Source organism: Musca autumnalis, unplaced genomic scaffold (assembly GCF_047663935.1).
Source record: "Musca autumnalis isolate F117 unplaced genomic scaffold, ASM4766393v1 scaffold_4, whole genome shotgun sequence".
NCBI classification, from domain to species: domain Eukaryota; kingdom Metazoa; phylum Arthropoda; class Insecta; order Diptera; family Muscidae; genus Musca; species Musca autumnalis.
This window is the reverse complement of record NW_027411977.1, coordinates 103,326,840-103,352,797: the sequence shown is the minus strand read 5'-3', so window position 1 is coordinate 103,352,797 and position 25,958 is coordinate 103,326,840. Positions and strand designations below refer to the sequence as shown.

Sequence of the window (25,958 nt, the reverse complement as noted above, 5' to 3'; positions counted from 1 at the left end):
CCATCGCCGTAGGGCTGGATTTTGCCAGAGCCTTTGATTCGGTCTGGCACAACGGCATTATTTTCAAAATGCAACGTTTGGAATTCGACCAACTAACTTGTCGACTTGTGTCCAGCTTCCTCAAAGGAAGAAGATTTAGGATAAAGGTAGGGGAAAGTCTTTCAACCGAAAGACCAGTTTCGGCAGGGGTTCCCCAGGGCTCCCTGCTGGGTCCCATGCTTTACAACATATTTGTAAGTGACATGCCTGAACCCCCTTCAGATGGACTTCAACTGCTATATGCAGATGATGTTATTCTGGCAATGTCTTGACCTAAAGCCAGCACAGTTGCTTCCCGCCTCAACCTGTATCTTGAGGAACTTCATAGATACTTTTCTATGTGGGGCCTCATGCTGAATGTGGGAAAGTGTACAGCCGTGGTATTTAAGGGAAAATCTAAGGTGGTGTATCCCAACTTTAGAGGATATCGCCCGGTCCTGAAAATCGGGGGCGAGGAGATACATGTAGCTGATAAAATCAGGTACTTAGGGGTTATATTCGATGAAAAATTCGAATTTATTAGACATGTCGATTTCGTCCTAGACAGAGTCAAGAAAATTTACTTCGGCTATCACGGCATTTTACGCCATAGTGGAGGACTTTCAGCTCAGATAAAACTTCTGATTTATAAGCAAATAATACGACCTATAATCGCGTATGCATTTCCAACTTGGTTTTTAATCTCCTCAAGCCAAATGGACAGATTAAGGTGATGGGAACGGTCAATTTTAACCTACTGCCTGGGGTTGAGACCATCTGTAAGAAGCGACGGGTCAATAAAAAGACCATCATGTAGGGTAGTCTACGATACTGCCGATTTAGAAAGATTAGACAGATTCCTCATACGAGGGGCCCTGAACTTTGTGGAGGCAGCACAAAACGTTCAAAACGAACTCATCGAGGGATCCCTGACATGTTCACATGACGCCATTACTTTAGGCAATAGTAAACATTTAACACCTAATGCTCTTAAGTTACTAAATGACGAAGGTTATCTTTATAACAATGAAGGGAAATTAGTGTTCTACCACAGAAGGTATAACACAATGGATGTCAACAACACTGTGTATATTACCAGACAGTGATTGTTGCTATCATGTAAATAATTGTACATAGTAGCTTTAGTTTTCGTTTAGTTTTAATCCTTAGTTCTAAGACACTAACTGATGTCGCCCTTTTTTAAAATTGTATTTTTTGGGCTGATTACACTGGTCAACAGGACTTTTGTTTCAACCAAAGTTGCAGTTGTTTCTAGATGAAATCGGCGAGTTATTTTCAAATCCGGTCCCGGTTTTTCTCCATCAGCTCTTGTTTTTTGAGATATAGCTCAAACTCGGTTTTTACGAGTTTAACCCAGACTTTCGTTATTTTCGGATACAAACAAATATTTTTTGTGGGCTTTTCGACATAAATATATTAAGGAGATGTTGTACGCTCCATACAAATCGTTTTTGAAATAATTATGGGGAGTATAACCCAAAAAATATAGAAAATATACGACGGACCTTGTAAAAATTGCATATTTTGAGTACTTTAAGCTGTAATTACGTCATCGGGGGAAGTCATATGATCTTCATATGGTACTCCGGATATGCTAAGGGTGTCTACTATATAATCCAGTATTCAAATGTGTAATATAAAGTTCATAGACCCCATGATTCGGCCATAACCTAAAAATCGCCATGAAGACTGCTAAAGGGAAATAATGTACCAGTGATATCGTTACCACATAAGCCATTTACTTTTCAATGGCAGTCTTCATGATGATTTTTAGGTTATGGCCGAATGATGGGCGCTATGAACTTTATATTATATATTTGAATACTGGACTATATAGTAGACACCCTAAGCATATCCGCATTGCCATATGAAGATCCTATGACTTCCCCCGATGACGTAATTGCAGCTTAAAGCACTCAAAATAAGCAATTTTTACAAGGTCCGTCGTATATTTGCTATATTTTTTGATATATACTCACCATAACTATTTCAAAAACGATTTGTATCGAGCGTACAACATCTCCTTAATATATTAATGTCGAAAAACCCACAAAAAATATTTCTTTGTATCCGAAAATAACGAAAGTCTGGGTTAAACTCGTAAAAACCGATTTTGAGCTATATCTCAAAAACAAGAGCTGATGGAGAAAACCCGGGACCGGATTTGAAAATAACTCGCCGATTTCATCTAGAAACAACTGCAACTTCGTCTGAAACATTCAACTTTTTTCAATTTTGTTGAGCAGTGTTATTAATATTAATATTGAACTTAATTAAATATTTTTGTTTGATCTTGCTGCTCGTGGATAATCCACAGCATTTGTACGTATTGAATAAGAAGGTAGCGCATAGCCATATGTATAGTTATTTAGAATAACAATAAGCTATATTGTATAGTTTTTAAGATTTCTTCAATAAATAATGGCTACAGCCAAAAGCAAAAGCAAAGAATACGAACATAGGAGTGTTGCTTCAATAAGCGGGGGTAAAAACAACAAGAAAGTTGTTTTTGCATTACGCATTGGTCAACAAGGCCGTGCTGATGCCTATTATTGTTGTTGGCGTTTTTTATTGTTGGACTGCAGAATTTTACATCTTTGTGTTTATTTCAGCTTTAGTCCATATTTTGTTGTAATTCAATTGTTTGAATAACAACAAAATATTTTAAAGTGGATATGAAATTGATTAGTTGCGGGCGAAGGGTAGGGAATACTATAGTTTCAGTTGTCACCAAACAACTTCATCAGTTCCCTTTTTCGCCGACTCTGTATCGATAAACAGGTCAATAAAGCCATCTAGCAAATTAAATAAAATGAGAAATTTGCTGTATGGCCCTAAAGCTGTTTACCCTACAATTTGAGTCGAACTAAAGAATTTCATATCCACCACTGTTTTTATGTCGTCTTTGCTTCGCAAAGAATACGAACATAGGAGTGTTGCTTCAATAAGCGGGGGTAAAGCTGAAATAAACACAAAGATGTAAAATTCTGCAGTCCAACAATAAAAAACACCAACAACAATAATAGGCATCAGCACGGCCTTGTTGACCAATGCGTAATGCAAAAACAACTTTCTTGTTGTTTTTACCCCCGCTTATTGAAGCAACACTCCTATGTTCGTATTCTTTGCGAAGCAAAGACGACATAAAAACAGTGGTGGATATGAAATTCTTTAGTTTGACTCAAATTGTAGGGTAAACAGCTTTAGGGCCATACAGCAAATTTCTCATTTTATTTAATTTGCTAGATGGCTTTATTGACCTGTTTATCGATACAGAGTCGGCGAAAAAGGGAACTGATGAAGTTGTTTGGTGACAACTGAAACTATAGTATTCCCTACCCTTCGCCCGCAACTAATCAATTTCATATCCACTTTAAAATATTTTGTTGTTATTCAAACAATTGAATTACAACAAAATATGGACTAAAGCTGAAATAAACACAAAGATTTTAATAATTAACAAATAAAAAAACACATTTCAAAAATCAGAACTTAAATATTCGATTTAGAAGTTTTAAATTAATTGAGGCAAAAAGGGAGATTTTGTTTGTCACTTTGTTCCATGTGATATACAAAATTTTACATTTGTGTCGTACAAGGGTCACTAAAAAACCTTCTGGTCCAGGCAACACGCATTGTCGCCAGGCGCCATTTGACTTTTTTTTGGAAAGTTTGACAGTCTGACTGCGTAGTCAGGACAGTTTCACATACGACCATGCGTTGAGTTGTTTACAGTGAATTGAAAAAATCATTTTGCAAAAAAAAAAAATGGAATTTACTTGTGAACATTTTCGACCGATAATTTTTCACAACTTCCGACGTGAATAATCACGGCAAGAGTGCATCGATTAAATCTTTATATGTCGATAAATTACCAATCGTGGCCGACACTCGCCAACAGAACGAAGTTATTGAGGGTCGTCCAAAAAGGCCGTTGTGCCAGAAAAAACTAAGCCGTGTGTGAACGGATAACGTAGTAGTATATACCGTGAGATAGAGGCATCCTTGGGCATTTATTTCACCAACTAACATTTGATACTGCATAAAAACTTGGCGGGAAAATTGGTTTTTCTCGTTGGATCCTCTCGATCGGTGCATGAAATTTGGAAAATATACGATCGTGCCGTTTCTAAAGACGTTTAAAAGATGGATCCCGGTGACGAATCATGGAACTATGCGTATGAACCCGAAAATCGCAGCAATCGCCAGAGATGCTGTAAAAACGTTCAAAAACCATGTTTTGTAGGTGTCTCAATCAAGCCACTGTAAACCACCCTGAGTACACTTAGGCTAAAAATTTTCAAACTTTCAAAAAAAAAAAAATTTCAAATGCCTAGGCCAGAAGGTTTTTAGTGACCCACGTTAGTGTGTATTTGAAAAAACTCCATAAAAATTCTATTTTGAAAAATTTCTATTTAATTTTTATATTCTTCTTTTTTTTTGCAAACACATTATATACATTATTATCAATAATTCAAGTTAGAAATATAAATATTTTCTTCAGTATGCTCCATGCAGTTGTGAATCCAAACTTTAAATTTTTATAACCTCCACCATAAAATATCCTGAACTAAAACTGACAATTTTAGGTGGATATATTTTAAGACTACGGATGCCCCATTCCTAAATTAAGTCAAAATTCTATCTCAAAATGTTTTCGATTGGGAGGCACCTTTGAATAGGGGCTGTATCAAAGTGTGAACCTTTGTTGACAATTTTTATTGGAGATTGACTGTTCACAATTTTAGTGTAGAAATTTTTGACCACTTCGAACATTAAATACCAAATTATAGCTAATTCGGTCAGAAAATGTAGCTAAGAGTCCAACATACCTAAAATCAGTATGTTGTAGATAGATATTTTACCACATTGAACCCTGATGCCCAAATTACATGCAATCTGGGCCGAAATTAAAAAAAAAAATTAAAATACCCGAAGTCGGGGCGTACCGTTATATAGAAGCAATACCAAAAAGTGGATCCTGATAAAATTTTTCATTTGTTTTATGACATTTATGGCGATCGGTTAAATTTAACCCGTGCCAACCAAGCGATCTTTGTTTTCATAGTAATTTGTATGGGGTCAAAGGTTAATTTTCAGCATTTGGTGCATGTTCAATTTTTCTAAAGTCCGCAATTATGGTCCTTTAACAGTTTATTGTTGTGCCAAAAAAATAATCCTACAAAAATTGTGAAAATTTAGCCGATTTTGGGATTTTTTGCCCTACATAGCTACATCAAAATCCGATCCGATTTTCACAAATTTTTGTAGCGTGGCCCACTTTCGAACTTGATATCAGTTTAAACATAATATTACAAGGTCAAAATTTTGGACCAAATCATCTCCAGTTAGCTAGACCAACTGATGGACGTGGATAAATCGACTCCAAATTGTGTGGAACGGATTTCGTCCAAACATAGGCACATTTTTATCGTATCAAAGTGTATACAACCTCCTTAGACTATTTGCTGAGGGTACACCTATGTATTATATATAAATAAAGAATAATAAATAAATATGTATCCGAAAAATCTGTACCACTTGAAAATAAAAATAAATACCTACTCTTTTTTTAATAGCATTCACGGCCTCAGCCACTTGTCTCGCTGGGGTATTTTCTTTTTTTATATGGGGTGGTTTTTTCTTCTTCATGAAACATCAAAATCAATGTTTTGAGGCAATGTCAAGCGTTTTAACCTTTAGTAGCGACATTACCGACGAGAAGAATAAAAGAAGACAACAACACATTCAATATTAGAATCATCAGTGTAATAACAATTGTAGTGGGATTATGCTGGAGGAAAGTGTGCTGATAAGAAGTGAAAGCAGCACTTAAATTTTGGCTTTGGCAACATAACGACCAACAATTCATTGAAATTGAATTCTTATGTGCACTCAATAGTCATTGATTTTTTCTGAAGACTGATTATTGTTTTGTTATCTGTATTCCAAAGATGTTTTTCGGAGCCATTAAATTAAAATGAAAACAAGTAAAAAAGTCTATAGTCGGACGGAGCCGACCTTGGGATACCCTATACCACTATCCCTGGACAATCGCTCTCCACGGAACTTCTTTTCAGTGATTGTGAAAATTTAATTATCAAATATCAGAGATGTAATGTATAATACTTATGACCAAAACCAAAAAGTTATCTAGCATGACAAAGACATTTTTGTAGCAGGAAAGGAAAATTTAGTTCACGTAAAATGTAATGAAACCCACTTATGTAGTACTACTACTTGCGTTGTTTAACCGCTATTTTTACCAATTTCACACAAAAGTTTCAGTCCATTTAACCCGCTAAGTATTATCTGATCTTCACGATGGTTTGTACGCTTCTTCTTCATCATAAACTCAAACTTTGTTTAAAATTTTGCGGGTTATTATTTTGACCTACAGAGCCGCTACAAAATTGTTTAAAATTTTGTTTTTCGTCCATTTCATCCCCTGAACATTTCACGATCATCACCAAAAACTAATCATTTCTATTCTGGCCCGAACCCAACCTCCTTAAAAAACTCGTTACAATCGGTCCATAATTGCGGCCTTAAGCTAGTTTACAATTTTTAATGGACGGACACACATCGCTAAATCGCTTTATATAGTCGAGATATGAATTTCGGCCAAATAAGGGGTCTTGGACGAATATTTCGTGGAGTTATATAAACTTTTGGAGAGACAATAAGTAGCATGGGATATAAATGTTGTTCTCTACACAGAACCCATTATATATTAGGCAGTAGGCCCGTTATCTAGCAAACACTTTATTGCAATTTACATCAGAGGAAAGGTCAGTAGTTTTTTTCCATATGTAGGCTACTTTGCGAAATATATATGTCCTCAAGGAATTAAAATATCGACCAAAAATAAAATTTTTATATTTTTCATACAAATACTCTTACCCGGTGCAAAATTTCGTGACTATTGATGTATAACTGCGACTTCTAGCGAGTTTATTATTACACTAAAAAAAAATAACGGAATATATTAGGCTGTAACTCTGTTATCTGATCATGCACACCAACATAATTGGCATCAATTGAAAGGTCAAGCGTTCCACTTTCAAGTATATCTCACTTGTCCGGAATGTCACTTCCAGGAATTAAGATATAAGCTGTATATTAAAAATTTTCACAAATTTCACACAAAAGTTTTGGTCCATTTAACCCTCTAAATATTATCCGATCGCCATCTCAAATTGCAAGCTTCTCCTTTGTGGTATACTCTTACCTTATTTAAAATTACGCGTTGATCGGACTATTATTGAGACCTACAGAGCCGCTAGAAAATTGGATAAATATTATGTTTTTGGTCCATTTCACCCGCTAAATATTTCACGATCATCACCAATAAGAATAGGGATCTATTCTGATCTGAACCCGACCTCCATACAAAATTTCGTGACGATCGCTCCATAATTGCGGCCTGGAGCGTGTGTAAAATTAATAATGGACGGACACACATCTCAAAATCGCTTTATCTCGTCGAGATATGAAGATTGGTATACCACATTGGGGGACTCCGACGAATATTTCGCGGTATTACATGAATTTTTACCAAAACAAACTTATAATACCCTTTTCCACATTGTGGTATAGGGTATAAAAATTAGGTATGAACCAACTTAAGGATTGAGTTGAGTTTCCATTATTTGTTGTTGTTTTTAGAATATACAAAATAATCAAAAGCACTTACAAGGAAAATTAATTTGCTATATATTGTTCGCTATAATTTTAAAATGTTTTAAGTAAAAAAAAATGCAACTCAGATGCCTATTTCACATTTAAACTATTTTTTTTTTTGACATTTTCAGTTTTGTATTGTATGTATTTTTGTCATTCTTCTTTATTGAAATACGTTGTGTGGCATTTTTTGAGTTATTAACCATATTCTGACACCGCAGCGTGAAAAAGACCAAACATAACCAGACGTTCGCGGTTATGTCGCATAACAGGGTACTTTGGCATAATGCCGCGACTAAACGCATATATAACCACTAACCAAAACTAGTACTTTTTATACACTTTCCATAATATGGAGGGAAAAGCATAACTTTCATGGGCAGCGGATCAGGTTCGTCGGTTATTTGTCCCGAAAGGTCGATTACTGCAAAGAGGGGTTTCGCTAGAAAGCTTTTGGAAATACCTAACACATGATGTTGTTATTCTATTCGGCCCAACTCATTATGTTCTTACGCTGCTTACTTCTTCACATGTGTAAATTGACACTTATATCACCATATTTCTAGAATGGTGACACCTATTGAAAATTCATAAAGATCATTCTTGTAGACAATCTTACAGTTATTGAAAAAAATAAAAAACTAAATAAGGCCTCCAAATAATGACCTTTGACCCTGAATAACTTCGTTTGCATACATGGGATCGATGGGAACTTTTATGACGTTACTTCTAATGGAAAATCTCAGCTTTTCACCAAAATTCAGATTTGTTGGAATTTTTGCTATTCGCATGTCTATTTTGACTGGACTAACAGGTCATACCATAAACTGTCTGCAATCTCGTTTGGTACTGAAAGGCTCGGAATAGAATTTCCTTTAATGATATATGCTGCTCTTGTTTCAATAATAGTTATTCTGATAATCTTATCAAATTCATGGGACTGTTAAAGTCGAACATAGCTTGAAATACCTTTGACCTTATGAGTATTAGAAAACGGTTTGGAAGTCTATTTAAATTTATATTACAACTTACTAAACAAGTAAAAATGACGTAACTTGTTATACCTTGCCGTTCGAAATTTTCAGATTTCAGTCATTTCGATTGGATACTGTGGATTAAACCTTTAAAACCAAATATTAAGATAACTATCTTAGCAGGAGTGTTTTAGACGCCCAATGGAGACTAAATACTATATTTTAGCAACTTCGGTTGTATAATGTGACTAAAAGCTTTTAAACACCGAACATCGGGAGGTGCCGTTCTATGGGAGATATATCAAAACGTCGAACTGTGCCGACTGTTCGTTGTGGAAACGTTTTATATTCAAAACGAAAACTAAACACCAAATTTCAGCCATTTCGGTTGGATAACGTGGCTAAAACTTTCAACATTCCCAAAATCGGGATAAAATTCTGAGGCGATACAGACATGTCCGTCTGCTGTAATCACTCTATCGTCCACAACAATTGAGATAGACCGTTGCATTCTTGCACCCGAGTGTCTTTTCCCCATAGGTAGGTCAAGTTCGAAGATGGGATATATCGGCCCATGTTTTGGTGTCGTCCTCATATAACGGTACCTCCCAATGTTCGGTATTTATACCCTACACCACTATGTGGAAAGGGTATTACAAGTTTGTTTTGGGAAAAATTCATGTAACACAGCGAAATATCAGTCCTAGACCCCCAATCTCGACGAAATAAAGCGATTTTGAGATGTATGTCCGTCTGTCCATTATAAATTGTATTCAAACTCCAGGCCGCAATTATGGACCGACCGTCACGACATTTTTCATGGAGATCGGGTTCGGACCAGAATAGACACCTACCGTTATTGGTGATGATTGTGAAATATTTAGCGGGTGTAATGGACCAAAAAGCATAATTTTTTACGTGATATTGTAGGTGCTCTGTAGGTCGCAATAAGAGTCCGATCGCCTCGAAATGTTAACTTAGGTAAGAGTATATGACAAAGAAGAAGCTTGCAATTTGAGATGGCGATCAGATAATATTTAGAGGGTTAAATGGACCACAACGTTTGTGAGAAAATTTAAAAATATTTAATATACAGCTCATATCTTTTTCCTGGAAGAGACATTCCGGGCAAGTAAGCTATACTTGGAAGATGAACGCTTGACCTATTGATGTCAATTGTGTTGGTGTACATGATAAGATAACAGAGTTACAGCCTAATATCCCCAATTATTTGTTTGTAGTGTTATCATAAACACGCTAGAGTTCGCAATTATAGCTCAATAATCACGAAATTTTGCACGAGGTAAAAGTTTAGGTAGAATAAGATGCTTACAATTTTGGATGATGATATGATGTTATTTAGCGGGTGAAATGAACCATTACTTTTGTATGAAAAATACAAAAAAATATTTTTGGTCTATATTTTATTTCCTGGAGGCATATGCCGGCAAAGTAGACTACATATGGAAATAGAACAACTGATCTTGCCCCTGATGCAAATTGCAATCACGTGTCAGCTAGATAACGGGCCTACAGCTTAATAAGCTGTAGGTCCCAATATGAATATGAATCGTAGTACACTCACTCACTGATATGAGAGAAGTCTCCCTTGTCCCTTCTGAGATGTCTGTGATACAATTATTATATTATTATTTAAGCTTCGTGTGATACGGTACCAGAATCCACAAAGTTATTTCCTACAATAAGTTTATTTGTTCCATAAAAAAATTTTGATTTGTGAAAAGCTAATTCTCAGTGGTAAAGGTGTAGGGTATCACATGGTCGGCCCTGTCCGGCTATTACTACTTGTAATTTGACGTTTGGGGTTCCCAGTGGTCAAAAAACTAATTCACCAAAATTTTTAAAGATAGGTCCAGGATTTGTTATTGCCCCCCTATAACGGAACCTCCCGATTTTCGGTATTTTGAGGAGTTTAGCTACATTTTTTACCAAGCTACTTGTAATTGAATATTTAAGGTTCGCAGAGGTCACAAAACAGAGATGGTCTGTATGATGAGTTTTTAATTTTTAGACGGTCAGAAAGTTGTAAATATCGAAAACGTAGAAAATGTAGGTTACCATCATATTTTTCAGTTAATATTAATTCTGCAACCCTTTCTTTGTTACTTGGTGGAGGGTATAAAAATAGGCCCAAAAATATCACAAATCAGCATCATTTAATGGTAGACGCTGATCAAATTTCGAAAAATTATACAAAAGTGAAATGGTCCTTATTAAGTTAGCTTCTACTTTTTCTTTGACAGGAAAATAGAGAAAAGTGTGGTTTAATCACAAACCGAAATAAAACAAATAAAGTGACATTGGCTTTAACCCATTATTACCCATTTTTTAACATAAATCTAGCCACAGTTTCCACCTTAATTAACTATTAAGGCCAATATTTTTTGTAAAGGTCAAAAGCATTTCATTTTATCCGAAATCATTTGATTTGTGTAATATACAATCACAACTCGGGGTTATAAAAAGATGGACATTGGCTTCAGCTATGTTGAATTAAAAAAAAAAAACAAACAAAAATATTGCCAATATACGTTTTTTTTTGTTTGTTAAAGAAATGTAATACAAAATAATATGAGCATATCATAACAAAGTTCATGTTGACTAAGGGAGGTATTTTGAGAGGATTGTCAATTTAATATACTGACATACATACAGAAAGATAGTTGATAAAAATAACTATTTTATGTTATGAATGGGAAAAAGTGAAAATAGTTTCCGATTATTTTGAATATGTAATACATTTTACAAAAGGGTTACGACTTACTTTCATGGCTATGAGTTACAAAAGTCAAGTGTCTTTGTAAATCGAATATTTTGTTTATAATCTAAATTGTTGTAAACATATAAAATATTGTTGGTACAGCTCTAATACAAATATACATACATGTGTATACATATGTATATAAACAATGGCACACACATTTACTGCTAGAGATGTTTGTTATTCGGTATTGTTGAGACATTGAAGGGCAGGCATCAGCAACGACATACATTATATCGACACCTCCAAATAATAGTATGCTAAGTCTAAAAAGTGAGTTTTGCAGGTGAAGCTCTCAAAGTTTGGACATTTTTTTGAACTTCAGTACTATGCTAAGTCAATATTTGTTTATAACTTCTGTTCGGATTGACCGATCATTACCAAAATTAGACAGAATTTAAGTTAAAGGACGTTCGACACCTCCAAATAATAGTTTGCTAATTCTGAAAAGCGAGTTTTGCTGGACAAGCTCTAAAAGTTTGGAAATTTCTTTGACCTTCAGTACTATGCTAAGGAAATATTTGTTTATAACTTCTGTTCGGATTGTCCGATCATTACCAAAATTTGACAGATTTTAAATTAAAGGACGTTAAATATAAAAATGTAAAGAACTTGAAAACATGATAAGTCGACTTAGCATACTATTGTTTGGAGGCGTCGATATGTTGAAAACAGCTCTCAAAGGATAACAAACAAGCATTGTTGGCCCCAATGAGGTTGGTTTTTTTAAGCTTTTACATGTGTCAAAAAGAGCCGATTTTATTTTGTCGTTTTGTTTGTACATATGTAAATACCAATGTGCATGTAGATATCACTCCTGTTGTTATTTGTTTTTTGTAAATATTTCAATATGTATATTAGGATGTTCGAGAATGTCAATCGAATCGAACTAAAAAGACAGAGGACCATCAAAGCTTTCTGAACTTTAGGAACGACTAATATCATTAAAAAGATTTCAACTAAATGAAATGGTTTTTTAATGACAAATTGTACGAGTTACAAGTGCCAGGACTTTAAATTTATATACCTTGGCGAAAATTAAGGGGACAACCTAATAGATGTACGTATTTTCCATAAACACATGTAAAATAAAATCCTGCGATTTTGTAAGCGTTGGCTTTCGTTTATTGTTCATTGGGTCCTTAGACGAAAACAACAACAATTTAACGACAGACATATTAAATGGCAAAGAATTGCTCCCTTAGGCAACATTATTTTATTGACAATGATTTCTTTCGATGATTTCTATTCAGATGACGGAGTGTTTTTGCGATTCTTCACTGACTGAAATTATCTTTTGTTATTTACCTCATATTGCACAGTGCAATCAGTTGGAAGCAATTCAATAATCTAAAGAGTTTGGTTTATATGAAAGAAACTAATATGCATGTGTTTGATATTGATAATCCGCAAATTATATGTTAATTAAAAATATTCTTATATCAAGTTGTATACCCTGCAACTTAAAATGTAGGGTATATTAACATTGTTGTTCCATTTATAACACATCGTCGAAGACCCAAAAAAAAATTAATATTCTTAATCAATATACACTTCTAAGACTATACAACAATGTCAGCCCGTCTGTCTTTTAAAATCAAAATACAGCTCGCAATATTTAAGATATATCCTACCAAAAGGTCTATAATTTGTTATTCAGTTTCCGTTGGCTGCACGAAAACTTTCTACCCTAGGCAACCTAGCGTGTTGCTCGGCGCCATTTGAATTTTTTTTTTGGAAAGTATGACAGTTTTTGCCTTAACGTACACAGGGCAGTTTGTCATACGACCATGTTTTGTGTTGTTTACAGTGATTAGAAAAAATTACTTTGCAAAAAAAAAGTAGAGGGGCTACTGTTATATGAGGGACTATGTCTAATTGTGGACCCTTCCCTATTATTTTAATGGTACATATTATTTTTTAAATGGTTTTATTTAGCTCACCCCGTTTGTTTTTATTTTATTTATTATTTATTCTTGGGTCAAATTTAGTAATTCAAATTTCACCCTCTTCCTGTCAACCGATTAATCTGAAATTCTGTATACACTTTGGATTTTGGTGACAATACAATTATATTTATTCATTATAAATTCAAGATGGCGGCCGCTACAAAATGGCGGATAACGTAGGTTTTATCAATCCCATCAATATGGGTATCAAATGAAAGGGCTCAACAAGCTCAACAACAATATACTATAAAAAATTTAAATCCAAGATGGCGGCCGCTACAAAATGGCGGATAACGTAGGTTTTATCAATCCCATCAATATGGGTATCAAATGAAAGGGCTCAACAAGCAGAATACAATATACTATAAAAAATTGAAATCCAAGAGGGCGGATAACGTAGGTTTTATCAATCCCATCAATATGGGTATCAAATGAAAGGGCTCAACAAGCAGAACACAATATACTATAAAATATTGAAATCCAAGATGGCGGATAACGTAGGTTTTATCAATCCCATCAATATGGGTATCAAATGAAAGGACTCAACAAGCAGAATACAATATACTATAAAAAATTGAAATCCAGAATGGCGGCCGCTACAAAATGGCGGATAACGTAGGTTTTATCAATCCCATCGATATGGGTATCAAATGAAAGGGCTCAACAAGCAGAATACAATATACTATAAAAAATTTAAATCCAAGATGGCGGCCGCTACAAAATGGCGGATATCGCCAATCAATCCTATCAATATGGGTATCAAATGAAAGGGCTCAACAAGCAGAATACAATCTACTATAAAAAATTGAAATCCAAGATAGCGGCCGCTACAAAATGGCGGATAACGTAGGTTTTATCAATCCCCTCAAAATGGGTATCAAATGAAAGGTCTCAACAAGTAGAATACAATTTACTATGCAAAATTGAAATCTAAGATGGCCGCCGCTACCAAATGGCTGATAACAATTTTTTATCAATCCCACCAATATGGGTATCAAATAAAAGGGCTTGACAAGAAGAATACAGTGCACTATACAGTACATCTTATACACCCGAAAGCCATACAGTTTCCAGCTAAGTACAATTACGGGACGGCTGAAAGAAGAATGTTGCCTTTAATATTATCATGGGCTTCTACTATACATAAAATGCAGGGCAGCACTGTGGATCACGCAGTCGTATACTTAGGTGCGAAACTGTTTGAAGAAGGTCAAGCCTACGTGGCTCTTAGTAGAGTAAGATCTTTGCAGGGACTACGTATAGAGGAGTTGGACTGCAATAAACTAACGGGCAAGAAACCTTGCAATAATGAAGCACTAAACGAATTAAACAGAATGCGAAATAAAAACTAAAAACTAGAAAATAAAAATAGGTAAAAAAACTTTTTAAGTTAAACGGTTTTATGTTAAACATACATTGCAATGTTTAAGATAAATGTACTAAAAACCAAAAAATAATAAAATAGATACAGTCGTGGGAATTATAAACATATGCATAGACTAGACTAAAATAAAACCGTGGGGCACGTCAATTGTCTACAAATTATCGAATTAATGTGCGATAGAAGAATCGTTTAATTCGTCGTTAGGCAGTTGGCCCGCAGATGGTGAGGAAATTACTTACTATTTCTTGCTCATGGAAATTCCAATAGTTATACACTCCATGTAAATAAAAGAGATGTTTCAATTAGTTTATCGTTGGACATTCACACTGCTGCCTGGCGAGGAAGCGTTTCACTGCTCGTAGTTTGTCTTTAATCGACCATGTACTACTCGCTCACCACTATGAAACCCTAAAACTCGCTTATAATCGAGCTTGCTAGCTTGTTTCCACATTCTAGCCCTACTTATCACACGTCCATCGTTGTCGGTTGAACAACTGCCTAATTATAGTGTAACATTACAAAACAAACATTTTAATCAACGATTGTAGACAATTGACGTGCCCCACGGTTTTATTTTAGTCTAGTCTATGCATATGTTTATAATTCCCACGACTGTATCTATTTTATTATTTTTTGGTTTTTAGTACATTTATCTTAAACATTGCAATGTATGTTTAACATAAAACCGTTTAACTTAAAAAGTTTTTTACCTATTTTTATTAGCATTGAACATTAAAAAAATCAAATCGATCGGAGATATAGCAATATTTTTCTCGAACCATTCGCTACAAGTGGAACCACTGTACAGTGCCATATTTGGCAAAAGTCATGTGTGTGTATTTAGAGTAAAGGATATTGTAGCACCACTTCCAGCAGATGGTTTTCTTAAGATATCAAATATCGAATAAACATACATAAAACTTCAAATAGACCCAAACGATAAAAGGAAATGTGTTTTTGTTTTGTATCGAAAGCTCTAATGTAAGTCTGCCACTTGAAGAACTCTAATGCATTGTAATAAAAACAAAGAATAAAAAACGGTTAAGGAAAAACGATTGATTCTGGTACAATGATAGGAAATAGCAATTTATGTGTACAAGCATGTCATCTCGAAGGGGAGAATTAAATCAGACAACAAACATTTTATTTTACAAAAATCAAAGCACGATGTCCCACAGAAAAATAATATGGTATGTGGAATCATATTTTCAGGATGAAATATACAGGAATATATTCTCGCCAGAATGCTTATTATTATATAGTAAATCATATATATAATCTTTATATATAAAACTCAATTGTCGTTTGTTGGTAATTGAATCAGTTGAAAACGGCTGGAGCGATTTGGATAATTTTTTGTGGAAATCTTAGTCATAGCCCAGTTTAGGTTTTTATGCAAAGAAAAATTGGCCACGCCCACTTTTCCGCCCACTTTTATAAATATGTTATATCTACGAAACTACTCAACAGATTTTCCTGAAATTTTCAGGGAACGTAGAGTGATGGCCCCCTGTTGGAACAGGCTACACATTTGGTTGAATTTCGGATCGGGCGGGGTACCTCCCCTATGCCCTATTTTTGTAAAAATGCAATATTTGCAACAATTACAAATGTATCGCTATGAAAATTAATTTCCGAGTCAATGGCGATTGTGTCTCCGACCTTACGTGCTTATTTGGGGCATTAAGACTGGACAACGCCCACTTTTTTTAAATATGTTATATCTACGAAACTACTGAATCGATTTTCCTGAAACTTTCAGCGAATGTACAGGGTTGGTCCCCGATAAAAATATGCTACACATTTTTTGACTTTCGGATCGGGCGGGTACTTCCCCTATGCCCTATTTTTGTAAAAATGCAATATTTGAAACAAAGACGAATGTATCGGTTTCGGAACTTATTTGCGAGTCAATGGCGATTGTGTCTCCAACCTTACGTACTTATTTTGGGACTTAAGATTCGACTACGCTCACTTTCTAATTAGGTTATATCTACAAAACTACTGAAGGGATTTTCAAGGAAGACAAGGATTGTCTAAACTTTTAAATCTTTAAAAATTAAAAATTAAATGTCGTTCGTTGTCATGGCATCAGTTAAGATCGGCTGGACCGATTTCCATATTTTTTATGCAAAGAAAATGTACGCCCACTTTTTTTCAATTTTTAATTTTTATCATTTCTTCAAAAACTACTGAACCGATTTTCCTGAAATTGCCAGGGAATGCACAAGGATGGCCCCGCTTAAAATAGGCTACCAATTCAGTTGAATTTCGGAAGGGACGGGGTACTTCCCCTATACCCTACTTTTTTAAAAATGTTATATTTACAATAATTACGAATGTATCTATTTCGGAAGACCTTACCCACTTTTTTAGGATCCAATGACTTGACCACACCCACTTTTTAAAATATGTTACATCTACAAAACTACTGAACCGATTTTCCCGAAAATGTCAAGGAATGTACGGGCATATTTTCTTGAATTTTGAAGGGGGCATATTTGACAAAAAAAACGCCTTACCTTTATGAATAAAAATCAAATGCTGTCATAACCCAACATAGGTTTTTTGGAAAGAAAAGTTTACCACGCCCCCCGAAAACAGGTTACATATTTTATTGAATTCCAGAGGGAGCGGGGTACCTCCCTATGCGATATTTTTAAACCAGTAAGGAAAGGATCATAGTCGGGCGGGGCCGACTATATGATACCCTACACCACTGTGAATATGTAAAATATAGGAGATATGTATCAATTTGAACTGATTTATATACATATATATACACATCCCAAATTTCATCAAAATTAGACAGAGCGGGCGAAAATATACATAGGAGCTATATCCAAATCTGAACCGATTTCGATATAAGTTGTTACACTTATTTCTAGACTAAATTCAGTCACACATTCCAAATTTCATCAAAATTGCACGTAAATAGCGTGTTTTCAGCAAATACGTCAAATCGGCCGAAAATATATTTGGGAGCTATATCCAAATATGAACCGATTTCGATGTAGTTTGGGACATTTATTTTGAGACCGAATTCAGTTACACATTCAAAATTTCAAAAATCGGACGTATATAGCGTGTTTGGTGCAGCAAATACGCCAAATCGGCGGAAAAATATATGGGAGCTATATCCAAATCTGAACCGAGTTCGATATAATTTGGTACATTTATTTATAGACCTAATAAATTTAAATGTCAAATTATAGCTACATCGGTCTGAAAATGTAGCTACAAACGTCAAAACACCGCAAATCGGGGGTACCGTTATATGGGGGCTATACCGAAACGTGGACCTATGTCCACAACTTTTGTTATATAAGTTTATTGAAACTTAAGAACCCTAAATGTTAAATTATAGCTACATCGGTCTGAAAATGTAGCTAAAAACGTCAAAATACCGTAAATTGGGGGGTACCGTTATATGGGGGCTATACCAAAACGTGGACCTATATCCACAACTTTTGTTATATAAGTTTATTGATACTTTAGAACCCTAAATGTCAAGTTATAGCTAAATCGGTCTGAAAATGTAGCTAAAAACGTCAAAATACCGCAAATCGGGGGGTACCGTTATATGGGGGCTATACCAAAACGTGGACCTATGTCCACAACTTTTGTTATATAAGTTTATTGATACTTAAGAACCCTAAATGTCAAGTTATAGCCAAATCGGTCTGAAAATGTAGCTGAAAACGTCAAAATACCGTAAATCGGGGGGTACCGTTATATGGGGGCTATACCAAAACGTGGACCGATATATCCCATCTTCGAACTTGATCTTCCGACGGCTAAAAAAATGGTATTCCCCAATTTTCAGCGAAATCGGTCAACAAATGCGACCTGTATGTTGCGAACGGACGGACGGACGGACGGACGGACGGACGGACGGACGGACATGCATAAATCGACTCAGAAAGTGATTCTATGTATATCCCTAGAAGGAACTATGGGTCTATCTCGCTTCCTTTTGTATGTTACATACAAATGCACTAACACATAATACCCCTTACCACATAGTGGTGTAGGGTATAAAAACGTTATATTTGCAAAAATTATGCATGTATCGGATTAAAAATTTACGGATTAATCTACAATCTAGGTACTTCTTTAGGGCCTATAGGTCCGACTACGCCTGTTTTTATTAATATGTCATAACTCCAATACTACTGAAGGGATTTCCATAAAATTTGCGACAAAAGCTCAATGTTTGCCGTTGTTATGTATATATTATGAATTTCGGAAGAGGTGGGGTACCTTCCCCATGGCTTTCTGTTAAACGCTATATATAAGCCAAATAAATGTATGATTATATAGGTTTCAGCATACATTTTGGTAGGCAATGAAGTTGTGTGCACCCTAGGTACATATTTGGGGCCAAAATACCGGACCAGGCCTACTTTTTTTTTTTATATGTTATTTCTTGAAAACTGATGACCACGCCCACTCTTTTCAAAACATTATTTTTCCAAAACTACTGAACCTAATATTTAGAAAATGTTCAGGAATGTCCCGTGTTCCAAAGTGCTATATATTTGTAGACGAATTTCGGGGCCTATTATTTTATAATCGCTATATTTGCTAAACTTATGAGTGCATCGGGTTTCAAATTAGTTTTCGAGACAACGGTGATTGCGCCCCCGATCAAGAAAAACTACATATTTACAAATTTACTTGAATGGTGAGGTTCAACGGTCCATCAGCCATGAAAAGTCTCAATAAGCGGAAGAATTCGATTAAACCACTTTTTAACCTTTAAAATTAGATCGATTTAGGATAAAGACAGGGACAAATTGGCGAAAAAATCCGACAAAGTCCGTAAGAGAAAAGAAAGGTTACATACAAAAAATCCTTCTCGGTTTGACAATAGACCGAAGAAGTGAGGTAGAAAATAACTATTTTTGAATTTTGAAGCATAAAGTCGAAAAAAATTGTCATTAAAACTCATTACGACGGGCCAGCAACGCGGACCGGGGTCTGCTAGTAATATTAATAATAATTGTTCCACAAACATCCCATACGGGACATGGGAGACTTCTCTCATATCAATGTGTGCACCCCGATTCATATTAGCACAATGATATGGGACCTACTGTTTATCGCCAAGTCCGAACGGCGTGTTTTAAGACACCCTTTTGTAGAGAAGTTTTACATGGCTGAAATACTCAGGAAATGTCGCGAACATTACTGAGGGGTATTATGCCACCGTTGAAAAGTCTTTTGATGTTGCGTAGTCGGGTAATCGAACCCACGACCTTATGTGTGCAAGGCGGTTGTGCATACAATTGCACCACGGTAGCACTCAAAAATAATTAGACAAGTACTTCGTAAGAACATTTTTATACCATTTATAAGTTGGTTTTGGACCAAAAGTTTGTAACACATAGAAACAATGGTCGTAGACCCATACTTATATATACCAAAACGACATGGAAATGCTAATCAAGAAGACCAGCACAGTTTTCAAAGTTATTTTGGGTCTGTTTGCCTTATGTCATTTGGTATAAAAGCTATGGTGGCTTACAACTTTAGTATCTCCCTAAAAGAAATGTGTACCAGTGATTAGCTTATGCACAGGTAGTGGCTCGCCTCCGTATTTCATTATTTTTCATTAATTCATTGTGATGTTGTTGTATATCAAAATATAATAAATAAAGAATTAATTAAATAATAATGAAAATAAAAAGAATTTAATAAATAATACAAAAGAAAATATTTCATTATACGTTGCTACGAATTAGACAACGTAAAGAAATCATGTCAAATCGGCATAGAGTATCAAGCAAACAATCATGTTTGCCAATTATATGTGAGCTTTAGAAGGTTATAGAAGGAATGGATAGACAAAGGGAGGTCACAATGCTAAAATCATGATCGAGGAATTCTAAGTTTTTTTTTAATTGATGGAATGTACGATGCTGTACGGGATTTTGAAGTTTTGATTAGAAGTAATGTAACCATGCCAAAAAAGTCCTCCCAAAATAATGGGGTTTTATAGTACGTTTTGGTAGTCGTAACTACTTACAAAACCCCCCACTAACCCATTATTTTTACAAGGGCATGTCGCACTGAATAACTAGATATTCTATGACCTTTATTAACAAAAATAAAAAAACACACGGCCGGCGGTGAGCCTTGAACACACAACCCTCGGATTTGTAGTCGGACACACAAGCTCTGTGCCACCGTACTCATTATTTAGTAATGCGTAATATAAGCAGTTATTTTTGTACACATTCTTTGTAATGGGTTACATAATGACTAACGGATCCAAATTTTTGCTGGGAATACCTCGAAATATGAATCTCTTTCATTGTTCGAATCGGATAATGTCACCAAGAACTTTTTCTAAATACGTTTGGTATTTTTTCTTTTCTTAATACAAGTATTTAATTTTTGATGAAATATGTATGTATATGTAGCCAAAATGGTTCATCTGTCCATTTCGAAATAATGAAAATAATATATAACGTGTCGCAACAATACATGCATAAATATATTCACACAACATCCTCAAAGGAACAAGGGAGACTTCGCAATAATATAAATAAATTCCGCGGAAAACTAGTGCCCAGAGGAAGTGGTGTAGGGTATCACATGGTCGGCTCCGTCCGACTATAGCGCTCTTTTACTTTATTTTATTTATGAAGAGACGATGGTGGATAAAAATTCCGTCACTTTCCCAGATTTTCAGGGAGTTCCGTAATTAAGTTCAAATCCAAAACATAGGATTTTCGAGGTCCATAAAATATAAATGTTTGATCAATAATTTCATTGTGAGGCGAATCTCTTTCCACCGAGCGATAATGTTAGCTTTGAGTAATGAAAATGCTAACTGTGGGGTAAATCCGGAGGACATTCATTTTCCGTAATGTTTTTCGTTTTTGTTCGATAGAGAGAAATTGCGGCAGCAATTTTTTGGAACGGACATCACTGAAAATTTAGCTCTAGGCCTCTAAAAAATAGTACTATAAGGAACCGGTGTTGTATTTCATATAACTAAGTGGAAAGATGGAAAAATCAAATAAACATTGACCCACCCTCATATTGTAAACAAAATGTCCGGGAAATCCACTATTCCCTGGAATGGCGATTTTGTGATTTCCGTTTTCGGGAAATGATAAAAAGCGATAAAACCCAAAACACTAATTCTCAGTGATTTAAAAAACTTCTAACCTAAAATTGCGGATTTCAGAATACTTCATGGTGAAGGGTGTAAATATGTTGGTCCATCCGAACGTAGCGGGTTTTTTATTGTTTGACTTTGTAACTGTTCGACGGCTGATTGTCCCAGCAGAACACCACTGGGTCTTCCCATAAGAAGATCACAGGTCTTCTTTTTGGAGACTACAAGAAAATTTCATAATGTAAATATGGACTTAGGACAAAGGAAAATTCATGTTATATGTTGTCAAGTGACTCAAAACAAAAAACTCATTTTTTTCGATGGCGAATTGTGGGGGATGTTTTCAATATTTTATTGCAAATTGTTATCTACAAATATAGCTTCTGTCAAAAACTATAGTCTTTTGCTGGAACAAAATGTTAATAAAATTGTATTATGGCATTTTTAAATGGGTTGTCCTGTCAACAAACTCCATTTCAACACACTTTCTGGCAGTATTTCTCATGCTATGCTTATTGTTTTCCAAAAATATATTTACGATTTCAAGAAAATTATCGCAAAATGTGTGGCAACGTACGGAATATTTGTTTTTTTTTTACAAAAATTTAAAACAGAAACACTTACCGCTATATATTGCCAGCCCTTGTTGACTCTGACTAGCAGGGCTTCTTCTTCAGTAATATAAGCTAAAGTGCCTGGTGGGTTCATGGCAGATTTCTGAAAGTAAAAATTGAAAATTCAATTTAAGATCCGGTAAAAGTTAAGATGACATGAGTCTCTATTCGCTTTTAAGAATTTAATTCACTTAACATTCACTTACCTTTGTCATTTCATCAATGTTGGGAAAAGTGACTGCGCCGGGTACAATACGCATGTTCCACGAGGATGCAGAAAAATATGGTGTTTCATCATCCTCATCAGGACTATGATGACGAGTCGAACTGCCACTGGGGGAAGGGCCTGGTGGTCCAGGTGGGCCTGGAGGTCCTGTGGAAAATCATAATGGAAATATAAACAAAATTTCGTAAGAAGGTGTTCGCTGTAAACAAAATTTATAGCACTAACTAAAAGAATAAAACTACCAAAAATATGTATCGAAAGGCAAAAAAAAAAAAGAAAAAAACGCGAACATCAACTCAATTAACTGATATTATTTTTGAACTTTTTCATGTTCTTCAATACAAGAATGAAGACAACATTAACACTATGATTCAAATTACACAAACAAAGTAAATGCTCTATGATGTTGGAACAAAATCGAAAAGAAGCAACGTCCATTATTTCTGTTACAGAAAAAACCATATATTGTATGTATATTGGCAACGACATAAGCGAACTACTCCGAGGACCATTATGATGCAATCTATTTAATTTATATATTTAGGAAAAATAATTTCCAAAAAGTATGAATATAAGAGGCATTGTAAGCTTGATTTTTTATTTGTAACTTATTAAAGTAACCATTTGCGACCCTATAAATCATATATATTCTTGACATGGATACAATTTTGAGTCGATCCAGTAATCGGCTGTAAACAGTTTGTCGTTCGCAATAATTGAGCTAGAACGCTATATTTTTGCACCCGAGTGTATGAATGTCAAGTTCGAAGATAGACTATATCGGAACACGATATGATTAATATCTCCTGATTTTCAGTCCTTTGAGGATTTTTGCTACAATTTAGTGGACACCAGAGCTCCGAATGTTCCCTTAAATTCGCTCGAATTTCACTCAGGCCTGAAACTACACTCGAATACGAGCAAGTTGTGGGGGGTAACATGTCCCCTCCCCGCAACAAAGAAAAACTTATTTTTGAGGATTTCAGATACATTGTCAACATTGTATCTCACGATTTTCGGTTTTAGCTAAATTTTTTGATATAACTACCCGTAATTTTATAGGTGAGGTTCCCTGCAGTCGTTAAACTTCCCTTATTTGTCAATATAGTTGCGTGTTTTGATATAGCCCTCATGTAACGGCACCTCTCAATTTTTGTTTTTATACCTCAGTATTTATTCTTACAAGGGTGTATATACTTTCATACGGACACAGCGTACCCCATCGAAATAGACCCCAAGTATATATTTTGCCAAAACTAAGTTCAAGTTCGAAGATGGGTTATATCCATCCACTTCTTCCGGTACCTCCCCCACAAAAGTTCAAAAATGTTCGGAAAATTTGTGCGCAATATAACTCTTGATGGGAATAATCGAGTTGGTCCATACTTTTCACATCGTGAAATTTCTACCAGACTTATATGAGGTTCCAACATGGATTCAATCGGTTCACTCCCTAGGAAAAGTTCAATTTAGGACCTGCTCTCGAATCTCCTTGATTTCTATTGTAACTAATTGTATTCACTGTCCCCTATACGGCGGCACAAGTTTCATCAGGGGCAAGTCCATATTCCCTGAGAATGAAGACTGAAAGATGCAAAAAATCCCTATGATAACGTGTGTAGTGGTTGGAGCGCAAAATAACTCTCTGGATTGGCCTTCGCCAATCCAAAATTTGGCCTTCGCCATCCTAATATTTCTACGAGACATAGATCTGGTTGGAATATGGACTATATATGTCAATTCCTTCGGATACATCCCACACCAAATTTCGGAAACGTGAAGGTTAGGACCTCCTCTCGAATAGTTTTGAATTTTCTCGCAACACCAAGCACTGTCTTATCTCCTTGCGCAAGTACCTAAGCTTTGGAACCATACATTAGCCTGGATAGTAAAGCCTTGTCCTGCCAGTTGTGCGTGTACCGACATGTGGCCGTATTTATACGCCTTTTTAGCAGGTTAATAATCGCTCATTCTTATGATGAGGCCTAGCCAAAGCAATCGTTGCATCTTGATACGTTTATCTATACTAATGTCGTTGTATAGCAGATACATCTCGTGGTTCATACGACGTCGATATTCACCGTCAACGCAGATTAGTCCGCAGATCTTACGAAGAATTTGCACAACTGGCAGGCCAAGTCTTTTACGAAGCAAACAAGTGGAGAAAGAGATGGAAAGACGCGGTATTCAAAAAAAAAGGAAGCAACAGAGAGAATTGTATATCTTTTCTCAGTTCGGGTTATGGAACAAATTATCTGTAATGGGCAAGCTACGTAAGTAAGTATGTGTTATGCAGTTAAAAAACATTACTAATGATGACAAACTTGTGGTCTTTCATAATAAGTAGATTGTGTTGTCTTTTATAAGATGCGTTATTTTTCGTAAATAGGAGCACAACCTTATCGTTATTAGGAAATTTTTTTGGTATTCTATAACAATTCCTTATATATGAATTCTTCTATAAGAAGATCATGTGGTCTTGTAGAAGAAGATGATCATCCACAATAGGACATTGCGGACATCTTTAAGAAGAGCTTGCGTTCTTTTATAATAAGTCCTTATGGTCTTCCAAAAGAACGCCTTGTGGTCTCTAAAATAAGGCATTGTGTTTTTCTGTAATAAAACCTTGTTGACTTCCAAAACTGTTAATCTCCCACAAAAAAGACTTTTTGTTTGTACAATGGTATACACACCCGCCTTGCACACATAAAGTCGTGGGTTCCCCGGTCAGGCAACATCATAACACTTTTCAACGGTGGCAAATACCCCTCAGTAATGTTGGCGACATATCCTGAGTATTTCAGCCATGTAAAACTTCTCTACAAGAGTGATGTCTTAGACACGCCGTTCGGACTCGGCTATAAATTGTAGGTCGCATATCATTGAGCTAATATGAATCGGGGTGCACTCATTGATATGAAAGAAGTCTCCATTGTCCCTTATGGCATGTTTGTGGAACAATTATTTATTATTATAAGAAAAAATCGTGGTCTTATATGTATATGAAGCCTTCCTTGTCTTTAATATTAATACAGTCTGGTATCTATTACATTTATCCCATTGCAATTGCATTGCTCGTAATTAATGTTATTATTTTGGAAGACATTTTACTCGAGTACAACATCAATTTTTATAAAAAAAAACAGCAACAATACAATTAATGAAGATGTTTCAG

At 35.4% G+C, this 25,958-nt stretch overlaps 1 protein-coding gene across 1 annotated transcript in view; it reads right to left on the bottom strand.

Annotated features, from left to right (window-relative positions):
* LOC141403035 (uncharacterized) overlaps positions 1-25,958 on the bottom strand; it is a 416,517-nt gene that overhangs the window by 219,207 nt on the left and 171,352 nt on the right. Inside the window, exons 8-9 of the mRNA XM_073985168.1 lie at positions 22,764-22,930; positions 22,568-22,660 (exon numbers count right to left, since the gene is read on the bottom strand). Coding sequence (XP_073841269.1) covers positions 22,568-22,660; positions 22,764-22,930 — 260 coding nt within the window. The remainder of the gene's footprint in view (positions 1-22,567; positions 22,661-22,763; positions 22,931-25,958) is intronic.